Below are 20072 nucleotides of genomic sequence, written 5' to 3'. Positions count from 1 at the left end.
TTCTGGGCAGTTGGTAAATCCTGGGGCTCTTTTCTCAAACAAACAAAGAAGAAATTAGGCCAATTTCTGGTTCTACATTTTTGGTTCTCTGATGGATGAGGTGGCTTGCAGATTCCTGAGAGTCTCCTTTACAAAGGGGACATTATGAAGTCAAAGTGTGGTGTCACATACCTTTGATCCCAGAACTGAGGGAGGCAGAGAGTTCAAGGCCAGTCTGGTCTGCATGGTGAGTTCCAGGCCAGCTGGGGGAGCTACATAGTGAGAGCCTGTCTCAAAATAACAATAAAGAGACAAGAACAAAACAAAACAAAAACAAACAAAACAACAAAAATGGAACTTTGTATTGAATAATCAAAATTAATCAAATAAAGACAAAACAAGAATAATGTTGGGGAAACAAAGACCATTAGAGGAAAGCATGGCAGTGTGGATTCCATCTCTCAGGTGTGTTCATGACACATGGAAAACATTCCTCAGACAGTCACTGCTGTGCCAAGCTTGGTTCTACATTGTCCAGGCCTCAGCTACACGGATCCCCCATTCTAATATCCTAACCCCAAGAATATAGGCAATGGCAAAGTCTCTACTTTAAATGCTTATCTTTAAAGTCGTTCCCCAAATTCTAGAGTCTAAACACCTGTTTTAGGAGATTATTGAAAATCTACACAGCTCTGATCATCTACCCTCTAATTATTTTTTTCCATAACAAGTAATTTCATCTTAGCAGGCAGACATTCCTCTTTTTCAGGGGCACGCCATCTTGTAAAGTGCCAATTTTATGGAAATTCTCCGAACTAATAGGTTTGTGGAAGCATGAATGAAAAGCACAGGCTAGAAGGAAATGTTGGCAGCAAGTGCATTAACTGAGGCTCAGAGCAATCCTTTTCAATACAAAAGTCATATCAGAAATGGAGAAGACCGAAGGGCCTACCCTGGTGTGATATGGTCAGAAACACACGTCTGTTTGAGTGTCTCTTGCTCTACATAAAAAGAGACTGGGTATGTAATGCGGACCTTCAAAAGTAAAGGAAGCTGCTGGGCAGTCTTTATGTTTCCTGAAGAAACTTCTGGTTGGTTTGTTTATTTGTTTGTTTGTTTGTTTGTTTGTTTCAGTTATTTAGATGAGAATTTAGGGGTCTTCCCCTGAGGATGTTTGCTTTTTAAAAACTACCCTTTCCTCCCGACAGGAGTCTGATTTAATTAACTGTGGGCTCTCTGAGCAGAAAACAGCGGTTAGGGCTGATCCCCCACAAGAGCTCACCAGAAGCAGGCACTTTGGGGAGAAAAGGCAAAACTAAACAAACCCTGAATGCTTACTCAAACATGCAGCCTCATTCAGATGTGTGGTTCCTCTTGACTTGATGGGAGCAGCCTGTTTCTGGGAACTGGGACACAGAGTTGGTGGGAAATGGGGACAGGAGCAAAGAAAAGAAAAGAGCCATTGGGCATCTTGTTCGAAGCCGCGCAAACAGCTGCTGTTCAGAAGGGATGAGTTAAAAGTCACATTTTGCTCGTAAAGGCCGTGTGGTCCCTCAGAAAGTGACCTAATGCTTGAGGTTGTCATTTCATGCTGATCCCTGGAGAAGGAAGCCGGAAGAATAAAAGCTGTTGTCAACAATATTTGCTAATTGCTAGTTGACAAGAGGGGAGTTAAAGATCGCAAAACAACTGGAAATCCATACCTCCATTCTGGTTTTGTGTGAGTGTGCCCCCCCCCCCACACACACGCACACACACATCCAGCAAGTAGGCATGGAAAGTATCTCATTGGCATCATGTTTCCTACATTGCTATAACAACATCCTAAACAAGGGACACATGAACTGGTAGCGACATCTATTCTAGGATTGTGGGGCTTTACTCATAAAACAGTTGTAAACCTTTTGGGGATAAAAATATTTCTCTGTATCTATGCAGATGCTTTCCTCTAAAGGAAACACACACACACACACACACACACACACACACACACACACACACACACATCCATCCACCCCACACACATATACATACCACTCATATACTTCACCCACCTACACACACCCCTTCCCCCCCACGCCCCCCAACACACACACACACACACACACACAACTGAGAAGACAAGAATGGAAATAGGGAACATTTCTTCCATTTCCTTTCAAACAAAGCTGCAGGAAGCCCCTTGAATGTGTTTTTCCTTTCCTTTTTTTCAAGTCTCAGAAGAGGTTCTCCGACAGAGACTGAGGTTTGGGAGTGTAGCTGGTAGGCTGTGGTCATGTCCATTAGATGCTAAGTGTGTTTGTTTTGATTTACTAGGCAAACATTTTCTGGCCTTGGAAATGAAATCACTGAGTTGTCTATTTGTTTATGGCCAAAGACTTATGGAGGGGTCTGGTCCTTATGTTAGTGTATCTTTGAAATTCCGGAATCCACATTGAGTGGGAAGTTACCCAACTTGGGTTAGCATCATTCAGGATGTGCCTCATTAAGGACCCAGAGTCTCTTCTTCCCACGACTCCCCAAGATGAGTTTCCACGTATCACATAGCAGATCACTCACGCTGAGAGGGTGGACTACAGACGTGGGAGAACATCTTGTCATCTGTTTACTCTCAGCAAGGAGACAGTTTGGAGCTTGCTTCTTCATCAGGCTTGATGATGGAGCCCCAACAAGGGGGGTTTCTTCTCCCCCATTTCCAAGCACCCTTCAGTATTATGTATCATGCTTATAATATTTGGAATTTTTAAAAGCAGCTACTTCCAATAAGTTAACAATATTTTCAGTTGAAATGGTTCAAACATGAGGGTTTTGTTGATTTTACCAGTCTCTGAATAAATTTTGCAAGTGTTTAGATAAGTTTGTGGACTGCTCAATTTTAGTATTTGTTCATAAAGCCACATCATTACCCATTATTCTCTGAAGTAATTGATCTGCTAGCAAAGACCATTTCATTTGTTGAGCTCAGCATGAAGCTGAGGCTTGCTGAGAGCAATGTGGCTCTTCAGGCATTGTTCATGATCTGACTCTAGAGGCATTTTGCTGTAGAAACAGAAGCTGGCCTGTCTCCTTCCATGGATTTCTTTACTCTGTAAATGTCTTTCTTGGGAAAGAGTAGGTGATGAATTGGGCTGGCCTGGGGTGGGGTGGAACCTTATGTGATGACTGAGCACTGAGGATGCTGAGACAAGACGATTGTGAGTTTGAGACCAATCTGGGGCTGGATTGCAAGTTTCAGGCTACCGTGGGCTAAATGGTAAGACCCTATCTCAAAATAAATACATAAAAAAAGATGAGGATGATGCCAGGGAAGCCTTTCTCTGATTCCACAGTGAATGTCACATAAGTGCAGGAGGAAGCAGCTTCGAGAGTGTTCTGTGAGTGCCTATAAGACGAGGCAGCCCCCCCACACACACACTCCACTGCCCTCAGCAGAATGAGTGTCTGGCTGTCTGTACATCACAGACAATCTTTGTCCATCGCCCTTTGTGACCCTGGCCTCTTATTACTGCAGTATTCCACAGCCCACAAGTCCAGCAGAACCCCAAAGCTGCTTTCTCCCTCTTTCAGGCAATCACAGGAAAAAAGTGAAAATAAAGTGTTGTTTGTTTTTCTGGAAGATGAAGAAGGCAGGCCAGTGAAGGGAGCAAGATTTGGTATCTTCACAATGCTAAGGCATGGAGAATCATGCCATCATCTCGTTTGTGGTTCCTGGGTAATTCTAAGCGACAAAATAAGAGCTGTAGGCATTTGGTATTAGCTCAAACTGCAAATGATGCAGAAGTGTCATGCGCAGCTTTGAAAAGGAACCTGGGGACTACAAGAGGACTGTGGGACACCCACGGGACAATATATTCCTTTTCTAGGAACTGGAAATAAGTATGAGCTCCGCTCAGGCAAGCAGTATGAGAAGCAGTGGATAGAATGAACACAGAAGAGGACTACACAGGATGCTGGGATGATGGTGCTGTGGGAAGCAGTGGATAGAATGAACGCAGAAGAGGACTACACAGGATGCTGGGATGATGGTGCTGTGGGAAGCAGGGCTGACTCTGGGTCGCTGAATGTGAACAGTGTAAAGTTCAGACTCAATACAGTGTTGTAGCTAAGAACTTGGTTTGGGTTCAAATCTCTGCCCTTGCACTTACTGGCTGAGTTCTGAATTCTTTGGACCTCCATTTGTTTATGGGTAAGGCCAACTTAGTTGCTATGATAAGACCCGAGGTCATGCAAGTAAAAGGCCCAATCCCATGACTGCAGCCGAAAGATGTTCATCCAATGGTAGCTATTACTGTTTACACGGGCTAAGATGGATTGTCACCTTTGCCCTTTGCAAACTAGAAAGAAATCCTCTCATACTTATAAGCTATTGTATTCTGGGTTATCAGTGAGCTGTGGGCTGAATGAGCTCATTGATGAGATAAGGAAATGTTACTTGGAAGCCGTGAGCATACCTGTGGAGGGAAGCAGTTCCACAAGAACTCTGAAAGACCGTTTGCGGCATGGACCAAAAGAGCAAGCCGCCATTCCAGCCTGGAGGACATTCCTGAAGTGACAGCAGGACACAGAAGCCATAAATGACATGAGGATAGCATCATCTGATGGTTTTGCAAGTGCTAAACACCAAGCCTGCTCCCCAAGCCCTGGCCTTTATCTCCTCTGTATCTCCTTTCTGAAGACAGAGGCAGCCTTGGCCCTGGGCTCAGAGAAGCGGGTCCTATATGTGTCCTGGGTACAGACAAGTCTGAGCCAGTGTTACCAGAACAAACAGTGAAAATAGGCTATGACTAGCCTATAAGTGATTCTTTTCATTGGAGTGGGGTAGAACCCAGGGCTAGCACACTGAGACCCAGGGTTTATTCCTGACTGAAGCAAAAGTATGGAAATTTTTATCGGCATGCTGTGCTGGTCCTGTGAGCAAAGCAGGACCAAGAGACCAGGCACTCTCAGGACTTGCGTTCATCAGGATCACATTGAAAATTAAAATTTCCTGGCAGGCAATGGATTGTCTATCATCCATTTGGATGGAATTATAAAAATTAGCATTCTTGACAATAATGTACCAAATTAACAGATCTGAGTAAGCGCACACCTTTAATCCCAGCACTCGGGAGACAGGCAGGTGGATCTCTGTGAGTTCGAGGCCAGCCTGGTCTATAGAGTGAGTTCCAGGACGGCCCCGGGCTGCACAGAGAAACAAGGTAAATGATGAAGATGAAGCACTGTAGATGGGGCTGGCCTTGAGTCACACACCATGTGCTCATCTGACCCAGAGTAGCCCTGAGAGGGGGGGGATGCAGACCTGAAGAAACACCTTCCTCCCACTGCTGCCCAAGGCACAGCTCCTCCTGGGGCAGATGGGAAGCTTACACCAAACTCACTGAAAATTAGCATACTCTATCTGGGTGGTCATGATGCTGCATGCCCATATACCCAGCGCTTGGGAGGTTGTTAACAGGAAGACTAGAAAGTTCACGGGAGGCCATGAGCACATCCCGTGTTGGAGGGCCAGCTTGAGATATCTAAGACCCCACCTCAAACAAACAAACCAACAAACACAAAACACAACAATAGTAACAGAAGGCACATGTCATCTTAGGCCTAAAACAGTCTAAAATTTATAACACAGAAACTATTGAAATGATGCCCAGTTGTTTTACTAGAAGGAAGCATGGTATAGGATTAATAGCAGCTGAAACCATATATATATATATATAAAACACAAACTCAACAGGTTAAATTTATGTATTTATACATACTTTTATATACAGATATATGTAACAATAATAGTCAAAAAAGAGGCTATCAATTTGAAAGGTGGGAAACAGACGGAATTGGAGATAGGGGACTTGGGAGGGGCTGGAGAAGGGAAAGTGATGTAATTATACTTTAATTCAAAGTGTATTAATTTTTTTAAAACAAAAATAATGGGAATTGGCCTCTACAGGAAGGCTTATAAACATGTGACTCCGGAAACACGTCTGTGGGAATAGAAAACTACCCGTTTCATTGCATATTGAAGTTGTGGTTTACAAAACAAAAAAGGACTAAAAAGAAGGGAGGCAAATGTTTAAGTTCTACACTGAAACCTTCACAGACCTTTATAGCAATTGTATTCAGTCTCCCCAGACTAGAAACAGTCAAGATGAGTCTCAGAAGTGAAGGGGGAAAATAAATGTGGCATATGCATGCAATGGGGTATTACCCAGCTCTACAGATGCATGCAATGGGGTATTACCCAGCTCTACAGATGCATGCAATGGGGTATTACCCAGCTCTACAGAGAAATGAATGATGAGAGGACATAGACGAGTCCAAAACAGGCCACAGAGTAAAGCATTTCAGCTTCGTGACATTTTGGAAAAGGTAAAGCTACTGAGGCAGGAAAGAGAAAAGGAGCTGTCAGGGATGGGGCGGGAGACAGGCACAAACGGGCAGGGCTGGGGATTCTTAGAGCAGTGTGACTCCTCAATGTAATACTGTAATGGTGAATGCACGTCAGTTATGCATTTGTCAAAATGCAAGGTGAACCAGGCATGGTGGTGCGTCCTCACCTGTAATGCCAGCATTGTGAGGGATAGGCAAGAAAGTCAGAAGTTCAAGGTCATTCTTGGCTACTTACAGAGTTTGAGAACAGCCTGGTCTACATGAACCCCTCTCTCTCTCTCAAAAGAAAAAAAGAAAAAGAAAAAGAAAAAGAAATAAAATAAAAGAAAGAGGAATGGTAGTATGGATTTTCCTGATGAGACCCTTTGCTGATAACGTTGATTTTGCTGATCACAGACACCCCTTGAGAATGCAAGATGTTGTAGGTGGGAGGGGTGGGGAGGAGGAGTGTGGGGACTGTGGAGGTCATCTGCTCAGTTCCCACAAACCTGTAACTGTGCCCCTACTCCAGAAACTCCGGTCCATTAATTTAAAATTAACCCATCCCCAAATCATTTCTGCATAAAGACATTTCAAAGAATTCATGTGCCTCATCAGCTATTTGGGAAACCGCATGAGTGAGCTCCTTTTTCAAAGGCCCCTGAGAAAACCCAGATGCCCCAAGTGTGAAGCAGCAGGGCCCCCGCTGAGGTTCCAAGACGTCCTGGACTGCTGACACCTATCTCAGACTCAACAAAACCCTTCTAATGGGGCTTAGGAGGCGGAGAGGGGGAGGGGAAGAGGAGCCAAATTCTCACCCAGAGAATTAACAATTTGGAACATGCACAAGCGTGTCAACGAGTTATGTAGATCTTATCAGCATTGCATTTTTGGTGCCTCCCAGCTATCCAGCCAGGCTCCACCAGCCTGTCAGCACCGACAGCACCCCACGCCTGTGAGGACCTATCAACACCTCTGGAGGCTCTTCTGGGCCAGTCCTGTTTCCCCAGAGCCCACAGGAGCGGGGAGTCTGGCTTTCCTCCCCCTCTCAGGGTACCCATACTCCGAGAATGAATGCCTGCTCCCCACTCTGTGGCTTGGTTGGAGCTCTGTGTCCACTAACTTTGAAAAGAGAGCTGAGAGAAGAAAATCCAATGCCCTTGCATTTCGGGGAAGAGAATGTAGATAGTTTCAGCCATGTGAGGAGAAATTAGGCAGTTTCAAAATGGTTGGAGCCTTTTCAGTGTCTGCATTTGCAGATGGAACTTCACGATCTTGCAGAGGTATGCATAAGGGAGGGCATGCCCCTGAGCTCTCTCCCCCGTCCCCTGACGATTGATCAGAGCACTTATAGCTCTGGGTATACGTGTGCAAGCGTGCACATGGACGCACACACATGCACATGGGTATACATACATGTGCGTCCAGTGCACTTGGGTTTTGCTCCGCAGCAACGCAAACTTTCAAATGTAATTCTGCTTAAGGAGGTAGAAAGCATGAAAATGGAAGCCTCTGTATGCTGGCGTGCTTTGAAAATCAGCTGTTCATTTTGTGAAAGTCAGTGAACGATTCTGTCTGTTTTCACTTTCAGGCAGCTTTAAGTGCCTTGAAACAGTTTTCTGAACAAGGACTGGAGTCGATCGATGGGGCAGTGAATGTTGAAAAAGGTTCTCTTGAAAAGTGAGTAACTCCTTGGTCAGTATTTTTACTCTTGTTTCTGTACAAAAGATGAGACATGATAATTGTATGGTTTTAAAAAAAATCCAGAGAGTGATGTCTAAATCTGACAAAATTCTTCACACCTCACTTAAATACAGAAGAATGAAACCCATCTATATAGTTAAAATCCACTCTTCTAGAATGTCTGTGGCCCTTCTAACCTGTGAGTTGGCCGTTGTCCCTGCATTTCAATGCCACGGAGGGGACCCCTGACAATCGTGTTGACTGTACACAGCTGCCCAGCTGACAGAGGTCTGCTCTCACTGTACTGTCAAGCATTCTCTCACCAACACAGTTTCTGAGCCAAAAAAAAAAAAAATTGCACTCAGATGTCCTCTAAGTGCAACTGAGAGAAAACAAAAGCAGCATTGAAAGCAGCCCCCACCCCTCTTTCTCTGCATTTGGTTTTTTATTTTGTTGTATGGAACATTAACACACCCCATCGCAGAAACAGGACTGCCAGGGACGACTCCAGCGAACATACAAGTATAATCATTATTCGTGAAAGCTAGCTTACAGCTTTTTAGGAGATTTGAACATAAGATGCTGTGGAGGTGACTGAGTTTGGAGTTTCTCTAGAGACCCAATTTATACTAGCAAAATGAAGAGTCAATTATATTTACATAATAGAGCCCAAACACTTTTCAAAGCCACAATAGTCGCTGGTGCGATCTCAGAACTCACACAAAAGATACCGTCGGAATAAAAACACAGAATTTGGGAGGTCAAAAAGTAGATATGCTGATCCTACAGTTACATGAACATGCAAAAGAGCTCAAAATCAAACAAAAACCCAGCATTTGGTCATGTATCTTAGAAGGTAGGAAGAGCGTGAGAAGGACACATTTGGTAAACAGACGTGGCATTTCAGGTTGTCTATAGATTGGCAACCATTTATAAGCTAATTTAATGAAAACCATTTCCACATGATCTCATCAGCAGACTATCTGGGCATAAATATTGTTGTTTCACTTTAAAATGTCACTTTTGTGGTGACCTTTGAATCCTGTGTGCCATCCGCTAATAAACATGTCTGAAGATGTGCAGCTCCAGACCTCAGCTCTTGTTAACGTATTAATCTTTCAGACAAGGCAAGCACCTACGGGAGAAAGCCGACAATAACCAGGCGAACCCGGGCTCCATCACTCAGGACTGCAAGAAATCAAAGTCGGCCATCTAGCAGCTCCCAGAACCCACGGCTGCCACCGCGTCCTTATAAAGCTGTCAGCACGCATGAGGGTGTCTGTGTTCAAGGAAATGAATGACTAATACCATTGTCTGAGTCTTATGTGAAGACAACACTATTCTAACACAAGAGATAATGTACATGGTACTGTTTATTCAACTGGGGGAAAATAAAACTCCGAGCATTTCCCTTGGAACCTGAGATCAGATCATAACTCATTTGCCCAGAGGCAGCAGAAATCTGATCCCACTACTGGAGCTTAAAAATAACAATTAATGAAAAGTGTTAGGAGCCAAGCTAACATTTTAAAATGATTCCTAGCGAAGCTGGGTTTGGTTCTGTCCTTACGATTGTTTTGTCGTGGCGATTGTGTCGTTATAATCTCGTTTGAAATAATGCTTGACAATTCAGAAATTAACCAATGATGTGCTGTGGAATGTGATGGTTGTCTTCATATAGTCGCACAGTTTCTCTTTTTATGCAGATATTTGTAACCTTCATCTTGCAAACACACACACACACACACACACACACACACGTATATGAATGACTTTAGGGTGCATTGCACAAAGATGTATGCAAATAACTGTGTTTTAAATCAGGTCAGATCATTGATTTAAAATATAAAATGATACTAGGAACAAGTAGTTTCCATGTATTTCAGGACTTTTAAAAAGACAAAATGAAACACAACCGAGCAGTTGTGGGTTTTGCGCTACATGACGCCATTAGCCATCGAGGGGGCGTCTTGCCTCTGCACGTCCGCTCCGGAGTCGACTCCATTGTGGAAACTGTGCCCACCCCCATCCGTGTGTTGTAGTCTCTCGCTGTTTGCATCGAGTGTCTTTAGTGACTGCCTCTGGACTCGGGACAGTGAGTAGGATCAAAATAAATACTGTACATGGCGGGGAAGGGAAAAGCCTGTTGGAGAAGCGGCTAGCTAACCACGCTCTGGACCAGCATGTTGGAATCCATCGTGGGGCAAATGCAGTAAAGATTTGGTCAGCTTCTGTATGAGTTGTTGTTCTTTCTTTCCCTTCCTCCCGCCTTTTAAATGTCAGCGCTGTGAAACCTGTGGGGAAGGTCACCGCCCAGCCTCGCTGTCCTGCCCAGTCGCGGAATTAGAAGTGGTTGTATCTGTGAAACTGCAGGCGGCCTCCCGGGTGACTGGGGCCTGACTAGGGCTGGTCCAGCCAGCCGCTGTCATCTCATTGTTCAGGCTTTCTCCCTTATTGATTTGCAAACATTGTGCAACGAGAAAACACTATATGGTCTAACTGCTTGGCCCAACCTGACAATAGCAATAGAATTATGTAAGATTTCACAAGCAAAACCACTACCCATCATGATCTGGCTGACTCACACGCGACTGGAGGACAAACAAACAGCACTATAAGGAAATAACTCCAGGGCTGTTGTTAATGATTCCCATGTGGGGAAGTCTGCCGGTCCTGGGAGGGCTGGGTGCCCTTGGAGGAAATAGGCTTGGTTACATAAGGCTGGGTCCCAGCGAAAAGAATAACACATTGTAAAGTTGGGGTTCTCAGAGGTGTTTGATTGGGCACAGTCCTGCTGCCTAATCAAGGACATGGGGGGCCCTAATGCAGTCCCTTGGCGGGAGGTAGGCCCTTGCTTTTGCTAGGACTTGGTCCCTGAGGCTTCGGCACCTGAATGAGGTGAGGGCCCCTGAAGGGATGCTTCTCCCAGCAAGGTAAACACGACAACCTTCCACAGAAAGTCAGCTGGGCAGGTCTGTGGGAAGGTGGCAAGCTCAAGAGACGCACAACTCCTCAGTTCTCATGGCCCAGGTATCTAAAGCATTTGACCAGAGCTGTCTGACCAGGAGTCACCTCCGAGCTGAATCATTACCAAACCCACAGAGCGGCAGTGATGGGGGAGACGGGGCATTTGCATAAATTTTGATTCCTCATCCAAAACCCCGCGTCCTCTACCTTCAAGAACTGTCCAGGAAGATGCTGGAGCATGTTCCTGGAACAGTGGCACTTCCGGCACATCTTTTGGTTTTTCTTTCTTTTCCCTTTATTCTCTGGAATTACTAATGCAAATGATGGGTGGCCTGCATCCCTGGCAAGGTCTGCTGCAATGCCTAGCTCCACAGCGAAGGTTATATATCATTAGAGGGGAAACCATTAAGTAGATTTATTGAAAGAATGTTTCTTCAGCACAAGGAGATCTTTTTGATGAAAAATGGAACTCATTATTCTTTAAAGGACACAGATTGACTTATCTCCTTTATCAATTACAGTGTCTGCTTTCAGCTTGTCTCAATCAGCACAGAGCTTTGTAGTCACTTCCTAGGGCCGAGGCCAATGTGGTGCATGAAAAAGGTTTGTTTTCACATTTTAATTGGAAATATAATATTGCACTCTGGAACCCTGACTATCTTTTCCACTACCACTTGCCAAAGATCAACGATGAGACACCACCCATCAGGCCATGACAGACATTCCTCCCCTTTCCCGGGGTAACCCCTCTAAGAAACCGTCTGGCATCCTTCTCCCCAGTACACATTCTCAGTTATGATTCCCCCCTCTCTGTCCCCCCAAAGTTTCAACCAATTTTGTGCACCATAGAGTGGAAGTAGATGGCTGGAAATTTTAATCTAGGGAATGGCTCATTCAGTAAAATGTCGGCTGCACAAGTGTGAAGACCTGAGTTCTGATCCCCAGCATCCACAGAAAAGTTGGGTAGTGTGGCATGCTTCTGTAACACCCCCCTTACACACACACACACACACACACACACACACACACACACACACACACACGACAGTCTAGCTAAATTGCTGAGCTCTCAGGTTCAGTGAGAGACTTTGTCTCAAAAAAATAAATAAAGTGGAGAGCAATTGAAGATGACATAGTAACTCTGGCCTCCATGTACAAATGCTCACATGAACACATATGCACATCATACAAACACACACACACACACACACACACAGAGAGAGAGAGAGAGAGAGAGAGAGAGAGAGAGAGAGAGAGAGAGAGAGAGAGAGACTTAATATATTATTCAGAGGTTCTCAGGATGGCTTGGTGACATTGGAAATGTGTCCAAACGCACATACATACTGGTGTTTAAATCCTGATGCATGTGAGTTAGGACATTAACTGCTCATAGCTCGTTCTATATCTTTCCTTTTCCAGCTTGGCCCTGAGCTCATGATCTTCCTCCTTGAGCCCCGTGCATGCTGGGAATACAGGCTTGTGCCACCACACCTAGATTTCTAGAAGTGCATCTTGTCTCACCTTAATGGCTTCCATTTCCCCATGCACGTTTACTGGAGTGAAAGCTTTTAACCTTATCAACATCCAAAGGCCCGTGTCTTCACCTGGAACAGTACTCAATCCAATAAGTACCCAATATGGAAAGTTGGATACTTAATACAGTAAGCTCAATAAATGTTGACTAGATGAATATGACAGAAAACTCTGCCTCAATAGGCTTCCTCCCTGATTGTGTGAGTAATGACCTGGACAGAGAAGTCTGGCCTACTTGGCTAGGGCCTCTTGCCTAAGAGAATGAATGTCTAGTTGTCTTAACTTGTAGCCTTGTTGAAGTCATTTAACAGCTTCAATTTTCAGCTTTGCAACTAAAAGCCAGGGATAAGAATATGCAGGAGAGCCCGGCGGTGGTGGCACACACCTTTAATCCCAGCACTTGCGAGGGAGAGGCAGGTGAATCTCTGAGTTCCAGGCCAGCCTAGTATGCAGAGCGAGTTCCAGGACAGCCAAGGCTGCACAGAGAAACTCTGTCTTGAAAAACAAACAAAACATGCAGGAGAATGTAGAATTGTTAAGAATGTTACATGGGGCCTGGGTAACCCAGGAGGTAGATAACCCAGGAGGTAGATAACCCAGGAGGTAGATAACCCAGGAGGTAGATAACCCAGGAGGTAAAAGCACTTTGCCACCAAGTTTGGTGACCTGAGTTTCATCCTCAGAACCGACATAGTAAAAGTAAAAGGAGCGCATTGACTCCTGAAAGTTGTCCTCTGACCTTTCCTCATGAACTGTGACAGATGTGTACACATGCACACACCACAAATTAATATGTTAGAAAAAGTAAATAAGCCAGGCAGAAGTGGCTCATGCCTTTAATCCCAGCACTAGGGAGGCAGAGGCAGGTGGATGTGTGAGTTTAAGTCTAGCCTGGTCTACAGAGTGAGTTCCAGGACAGTCCAGCCAGGGTTATACAATACAGAGAAACACTGTCTCAGAAAAGAAAGAAAGAGAGAGAGAGAGAGAGAGAGGGAGGGGGGAGGGAGGGAGAGAAAGAAGAGAAAGAAAGAAAGAAAGAAAGAAAGAAAGAAAGAAAGAAAGAAAGAAAGAAAGAAAGAAAGAAAGAAAGAACATAGAGGTGCACATGTAAAAAGTAAACACACTATTTCAGCCCATTAATGCATATTAGAGGAAGAACAATAGTTTATTCACCGACTCGAGGGATCTGGCTTCAGACATTGAATGGATGTCCTGGACTGCATTGTCACGTGTAAAATAATGACCCTTGAGAAAACTGTAGCCTTAAACTGATCTTCCACAGTCACTCACATTTTGTCTCTGATTGCGAAATTTTTATCAAAACACTTGAAAGGAAAAATCCATCTCATGTCAGTTAGGATTCTTCCCATTGGACTTATAAAAGGCAAGTAAAGCTAGCAACGCGAGATTTGGTACAAAGCCAGGAGGAAGTCTCACAGAACCTAAGGGCAGAAGTCCAGATGCCCACTGGAGCCAGGAAGTGGAAGGCTAGCTGGAAACTAGGAAGCTCTCCATCTCTCTCAGTTCCCTCTTCTCTCTCCCTAAACCAGCTCCAGCTTCCTACTTACACACACTGGACAACATGGCCAGCAACAGAATCCAAGTGTACAGACACCTGAAGAAACACAGACTTTATCTTTTGACTTCATTCCAGAGTCTTGGGAAGCGCTACCCCGGCTGGCCCAACCTGGACCAGAAGCCTCACCTTGGTTTATACCGTACAGCCATGACTGCACCCCCTCAGTGGAGTAGACATCTGAGAAGGCAGAACCACAACCCAACACATAGCTGCCTGGGCTCTCTCCCACCTTTCCCAGGGAGGTGAGGCGCTTGTTATAATCATGCACTAGTCCTTATGTTCAAGGTAGTCCACAGTGAAACTTAAATCACTGAACAGCGTTCCCCCAGATGTCACGGGCAGCTTTCAAGTTTGTAAAGGTTGTAGTGTTTTTGCTTGGTTATGCTTAATCCTTTCAGCCTTTAGTTTCAAGGCTCCTGTGAACCACAGAAGTATCCGAATGAGTCATCAAACTACCTAGAGCAACAAAGAAAACATTTCCAGTGATCTTAAATTAGCGTATTTTAAATAAACCTCCTTTCCTTCAGCTAGAACAATAATGAGGGAATGGGGGCTTGGTCATCCATCCTGGTCTACATACACACACACACACACACACACACACACACACACACACACACACACACACACACACACACACCCCGAAAATGCAAGGCAACTCCCCTGCCTTGTTTTCCTGAATGGTTTGGACCAAGAGAGAAGGTTGAGTCGGCAGCTGAGGTAGGGAGACACAGGCCATCTCTGGTTTAGTTTCTTACAAACTTGGCTCAGAGGTGTTCAAAGAAGGGAAGAGACTTGGTTGCTTGGGTGAGTAGGAGACAGGCCACAGAAAGAATCAGAAATCTGGACTGCAAACTAAAGGGCCTGCCTTGGAGAGGAATGAGGAAATGGGATGTTCTAGAGGAGGCTAAGAGAACAGACAAGTCTGTCTTCTCATCCGCTTCAGGAATGGACAATAAAAAAGTCTTCTCCTCTTGAGCCTCCCCCAAACCTCCTACACGGAGTCATTTTCCAGAGTGATCCTTAGCCACTGGTCCTACTTCTTTCTCTGAGTGCAGAGCAAGGACTAAGGTCTGCCTTCATCAACTCAGTGTGATTTCTAAGTACCCAACTTGTCTCTGAATTTCTGAGAGTAGGAAACTCAGAGGCCAGTCACTGCTAGAGTTGACCCAATCTAATACACAACATCTCTTCACGATCAGTCCCGCTACAGACTGAGGGCCAGAACCTGGAAGTCTGGCGAATATAACTTGCCCTCTGTTGTATTTCCAGCTTTCACTAAGTCCTATTTATCCACCAACAAATATGGACGAAGACTCCATTCTTGAATTAATCCCAACGGTAACCCAAATTAAGTCTAGAGTCCCAAATGTTTCCAATCAGGAAGATAAAATAGAATCAAGATAAAGGCTAGAAACGGACACACTTTAGGAAGAAAAGAACACAGTTCAGTTTCCGCTCCTGCAGTGTTTATGGAAGCAGTGGAAAGACTGAGGCCAATGACCACAAATTGATTACTGAAAAGGCATTCTACCCTCTCTGCCTGCGCTTCATAAGGCAGTGCTTGGCTTGGCCAACTGTAACCAAGATGCTGTAGGAATCCATTTTGCATGTTTTCCATCTGGATGTAAATCCTTGTGAACACTGAGATTTCCTCAGCCTCCTTCCACTACCGCCACATCTACCCCTCACCTGTCCAACTGTTGACATATGTCTTCTTCATCGACCACCAAAGAAGCAGTTCTGGGTGTTGATAAGAGTTCTGGAGTTCGATGCCGAGCACCCACATCAGGCAGCTCAGCTGCCTGTAACGTCAACTCTTCTGGTCTCTGCAGGCACCTGTACTCACATGCACAAACGTACACACTCACATACACGTAATGAAGAGATAAAATAAAAAAGTTAAGTTGGGAGTCTGGAGTCAGATTACCTGTATTCAACTCCTGGCCTTCCTGCCCAGTCTCCAGATGTGTGAAATAAGCTTAACTTCTCCAGGCCTCACTTTCCTTGGCTATAAAACCAGAGTAGCAGTGTGGTTATATAGATTAAATAAATTAATTCTGTGAGTCAATACATTTAAAGTGTTTTGAGCTATATGTGGCACAGAGTAAGCGCTCATAAACATGACTTATGATTGACCAAAAGACATCAATGAATTAATCAATAAGTATTGATCAACTACAGCGTGCCAGAAATTGTAAGTAGGTGCTCAGAAGAGAGAGCAGCGATGAATAGCCCTGGCACTGTTTTGTATCACAGAATTTTGGTCTCGTCAACATAACCATAAAACACTTACATAAATAGATATCACAACAAGTTGAATGTTCTCGAAGACCCAGGGCAGGGAGCGTTTTTTCAGAACACTGCCTTGAGCCTCTCCCTCTTGAAGGAGCAACTGCCGATGCTTCCTCCACCTAGTCAAATGCCTGTGGCTCCCAGGGCCTCTCAGGTTGGTGTGAGAACAGCCCATAGGTGAGATGACTTTTCTCACAAAGGGGTCCCACATTCCCCACACACCTGCCTTACCTTCTTCTCCAGGCCCCTGGAGGAGGTGAGGGAAGATGGTTAGAAACTGACAGAAACCTAGGAAGGCATGCACTGTCCCTAGAGTCTGGGAAGATGCCTCTGATACCCTGAATTTACGCTGCCCATGGTGCTGTTGGTATACCTTAGAAGGCTGATCTGACAGGCCTTAATGCTGCATATCCACACACGGTAGGACCGGCCACCCAGGCTCCTGAATTGGAGAGTGGGGGGCGGGGTGGCAATGGGTTTAGTTCTGGACTTAGAGAGACAGAGGCTGCAGTAGTGTTACCCAGGAGAGAGAGCATTGTAAGCAATGGGTGCCTGGATGGTGGTCAGTGATTCCTGACTAACTAAACCTCCTCTAAATCAGTGGTTCTCCGCCTGTGGGTCACGACCCTTTTGGGTGATCATATATGAGATATTTACATTATGATTCATAACAGTAGAAAAATTACAGTTATGAAGTAGCAACAAAATAATTTTATGATAGGGGGTCACCACAACACGAGGAACTGTATTAAAGGTTGCAGCCTTAGGAAGGTTGACGATCACTGCTCTAGATGATTTCAGACTCAAGAAGAGCGAAAGGCTAAGGGCAAAGCCTTGGGAAGCAGCAGCATTTAAGAGGTGGGCTGGAGAGAGGTGCTTGTGAAGGGACCTGAGAAGGAATTGCAGCAGGAGGAGGAGGAGGAGGAGGATGGCAGCAGAGGGGGATGTTCAAAAGCAGAATGAGTGGCTGGAGCAGGTGGGAAGACAGCCCATCAGCACACCATCAGGGGCCGTGGACCATGTTTCTTATTGTTCGTTCTTCTTAGTTAGCATGCACATTGGTTAAATTGTGACATTCCACACACATATATTATTGTCTATTGCTCATAGTCACCATCCCCACCAACCATCTACATCACCATTCTTCCTTTTGCAGGTCCCCTTCCTCTCCCTTCTGCCTTAATGTGGTCTTGCTGTTGTTGGTTTTGCGACAGGGTCTTACTGTGTAGGCCTGGCTGGCTTGAAACTCAATCCTTCTGCCCCTACCTTGCAGGCCACTTTTGGCGTTCCTGTTCAGGAAAGTGGAAAGGGAGAACCAAGGAAGGGAGTTTGATTCTCCTTTTGAAGAACTGGACAACTTCTCCATCACAGCCCTAATTCCATTATCTTCTAAACACTGGATATCCTGGGGAAGCAGATATAAAGACTATTATTGTAGATCAGTCTCTTCCGAATTGGACCTTTCTCTCTTGGAAGTATCAGGGTGGCTCAGAAAACCAACAAAACTATGGGGGAGACAGCTCAGCTGGTGCGGTGCCTGCTACCCAAACATTGAGTATCTGCTAATTCTTGGGACACAAGCAAAACCCTTCGGAATGGGGGCACATGTCTGTAATGCCAGCCTTGGGAGGGTGGGCAGCAGGAAGATCACAGAAGTTCGCTGATCAGGTTCAGTGGGTAGCCCTATAGCAAAGAGAAATAAGAATCATAGAGTGATGAAGAAAAAGACATTTGACATCAACCTTGACGTCCCACAAACACACAGATATGTATACACAACACACACAAACACACAGCTGTGTGGTTTAGGAAGCTCGCGGCCGTTATAAAACCCACCAGACTCCTCTTCGAGGTTACTTATGCAGTAACAATGGCTGGGGGTAGGAGCACTCTTTGCTGGAGCTGCCTGCAACTTGGGCAGGAATCAGCAAGGATGTAGCTTCCATCCATGCAGATTGGCTTTTGATTGCTGCAGATGCTTGAGAGTCACCCAGGATCCCTAACCCAGGATCCCTAACCTAGGATCCCTAACCTAGGATCCCTAACCCAGGATCCCTAACCCAGGATCCCTAACCCATGACCCCTAACCCAGGATCCCTAACCTAGGATCTCTAACCCAGGATCCCTAACCCAGGATCCCTAACCCATGACCCCAACCCAGGATCCCTAACCCAGGACCCCTAACCCAGGATCCCTAACCCAGGACCCCTAACCTAGGATCCCTAACCCAGGATCCCTAACCCAGGATTCCTAACCCAGGATCCCTAACCCAGGATCCCTAACCCATGACCCCTAACCCAGGATCCCTAACCCAGGATCCCTAACCCATGATCCCTAACCTATGATCTCTAACCCAGGATCCCTAACCCAGGATCCCTAACCCATGACCCCTAACCCAGGATCCCTAACCCAGGATCCTGTAGAGTAACACCAATACTCTAACTGACTTACCAGACTGGAGCTGGGTAGAACTGATCCTTTGGTATGTCATCAAAGGTGAATAAATGTTCACCTCGCCTTAGAAAAGTTACATGACTCCTACCGTGTCCAGGCATAGCGGTTCACTAAACACACAGACTGTAAGTAGGTGTCGCCTTTCTAGAGCACAGGTGTGGCAACAGGCCTCTAATTGTTCGGTAAAGCAAGTGCTGCTCTCCATAACTCCACCCCTTGCCACCCAGAGGTGGGGCCTGCTCAGTGCTGTCAGTGACGTGGGAAGAGCTCATGGACACGGGAACTTGCCAGCCAGCAATTCTCAGAGCATCTTCCCCAAGGCCCTCTGGAGATGGCAACTGAGCATCGGGATGCCCCGCCTGGAGGTGATATTCATGGAGGTGCTCTGAGGTGGCCATCCTTCTCACCTTGACACTAAGCTGTTTTGCTCCAGGTAGGCTCCTGGTTGGAGCCCTGTCTGTTTTACTTGTCTTCTGAGGGTAGTCTCTGCTACAAGAGAAGAGTCATGAGCAGAGGGTAGAAATTCCACTGGAGGTACGCTTGCGTAGGAATGCCCGAGGAGCTACAGAGGCCATGGGGCTGGGTTTTGTGGGGGATGTGCAGTCTAATACGGGAGTTCCACATTGTGTTAAGGACTGTTGGAGAGGAGGTTCACTCTCTCCGTTAAGACGTGGGCTTATTTCTCCTTCCTTTAAATCTGGACTGGTTTTGTAATTGCTCAATCAATAGAATCCAGTGGGAGTCACATGCCAGTTCCGGGTCTTCTGGGCCTAGCCTTCTGCTTCTCTAGGGGGCCATTCCCTGTTCCGAGTCTCTCAGCATTCAGCCACCCTTCTGAGAGGAACCCGAGCTATACATGTGGGCACTTGCTCACCGGCCTCGGCTGTGGTTCAAACTCAGTCAGCATCACCAGCTGGTGGTGAGTGGGCCATCCTGGGTGTTCCAGCGCTGGAGCTCCTCTGGTGATCACAGACCCAGCAGGTATCCCAAGGAGCTGGGCCACCACCCTGCTGAACCCGGGTGACCCCCAGACTGTGAGGAATACTACAACCATGATGTTCTTGCCGCAGCAACTCTGGGTGGCTTGTTACGTAACAGTGGGTAACCAGAACTATTTTCATTCATGTTTTCCACACAACTTTCACCTAACTGCTGGAGTAATCGACACACACAAACCTTAAGCTACCCACTAGCCTCTCCTCAGTGGCAAGAACTTCTT

At 45.7% G+C, this 20072-nt stretch overlaps 1 protein-coding gene and 1 long non-coding RNA gene across 10 annotated transcripts in view; one reads left to right on the top strand and one right to left on the bottom strand.

Annotated features, from left to right (window-relative positions):
* Stau2 (staufen double-stranded RNA binding protein 2) overlaps positions 1–10261 on the top strand; it is a 299895-nt gene extending 289634 nt beyond the window's left edge. For 7 of the 8 annotated variants that reach the window (XM_028864627.2, XM_028864624.2, XM_028864626.2 and 4 more), the window contains 2 exons: positions 7934–8022; positions 9148–10261. In XM_028864627.2, coding sequence (XP_028720460.1) covers positions 7934–8022; positions 9148–9241 — 183 coding nt within the window. In that variant the 3' untranslated portion in view covers positions 9242–10261. Of the gene's footprint in view, positions 1–7933; positions 8038–9147 lie in introns of all 8 variants that reach the window. The other variant, XM_028864625.2, reaches the window with a different exon arrangement.
* Positions 10262–13577: 3316 nt separating this feature from the next.
* On the bottom strand, positions 13578–19052 carry LOC119088107. 2 transcript variants are annotated; one of them, XR_005091699.1, is made up of 5 exons: positions 18851–19052; positions 17666–18082; positions 16035–16115; positions 15797–15943; positions 13578–14560 (listed from the first exon to the last, which is right to left on the bottom strand). It is a non-coding gene; the product is annotated as an uncharacterized LOC119088107 (long non-coding RNA). The 2 variants fall into 2 exon arrangements; XR_005091700.1 differs by having other exon boundaries at positions 17666–17804; positions 18851–19039.
* Between the last annotated feature and the right edge of the window lie 1020 nt (positions 19053–20072).

Source organism: Peromyscus leucopus, chromosome 5, assembly GCF_004664715.2.
Source record: "Peromyscus leucopus breed LL Stock chromosome 5, UCI_PerLeu_2.1, whole genome shotgun sequence".
NCBI classification, from domain to species: Eukaryota; Metazoa; Chordata; class Mammalia; order Rodentia; family Cricetidae; genus Peromyscus; species Peromyscus leucopus.
The sequence above is the reverse complement of the archived record's forward strand: the minus strand, read 5'-3'. Positions and strand labels throughout refer to the sequence as shown.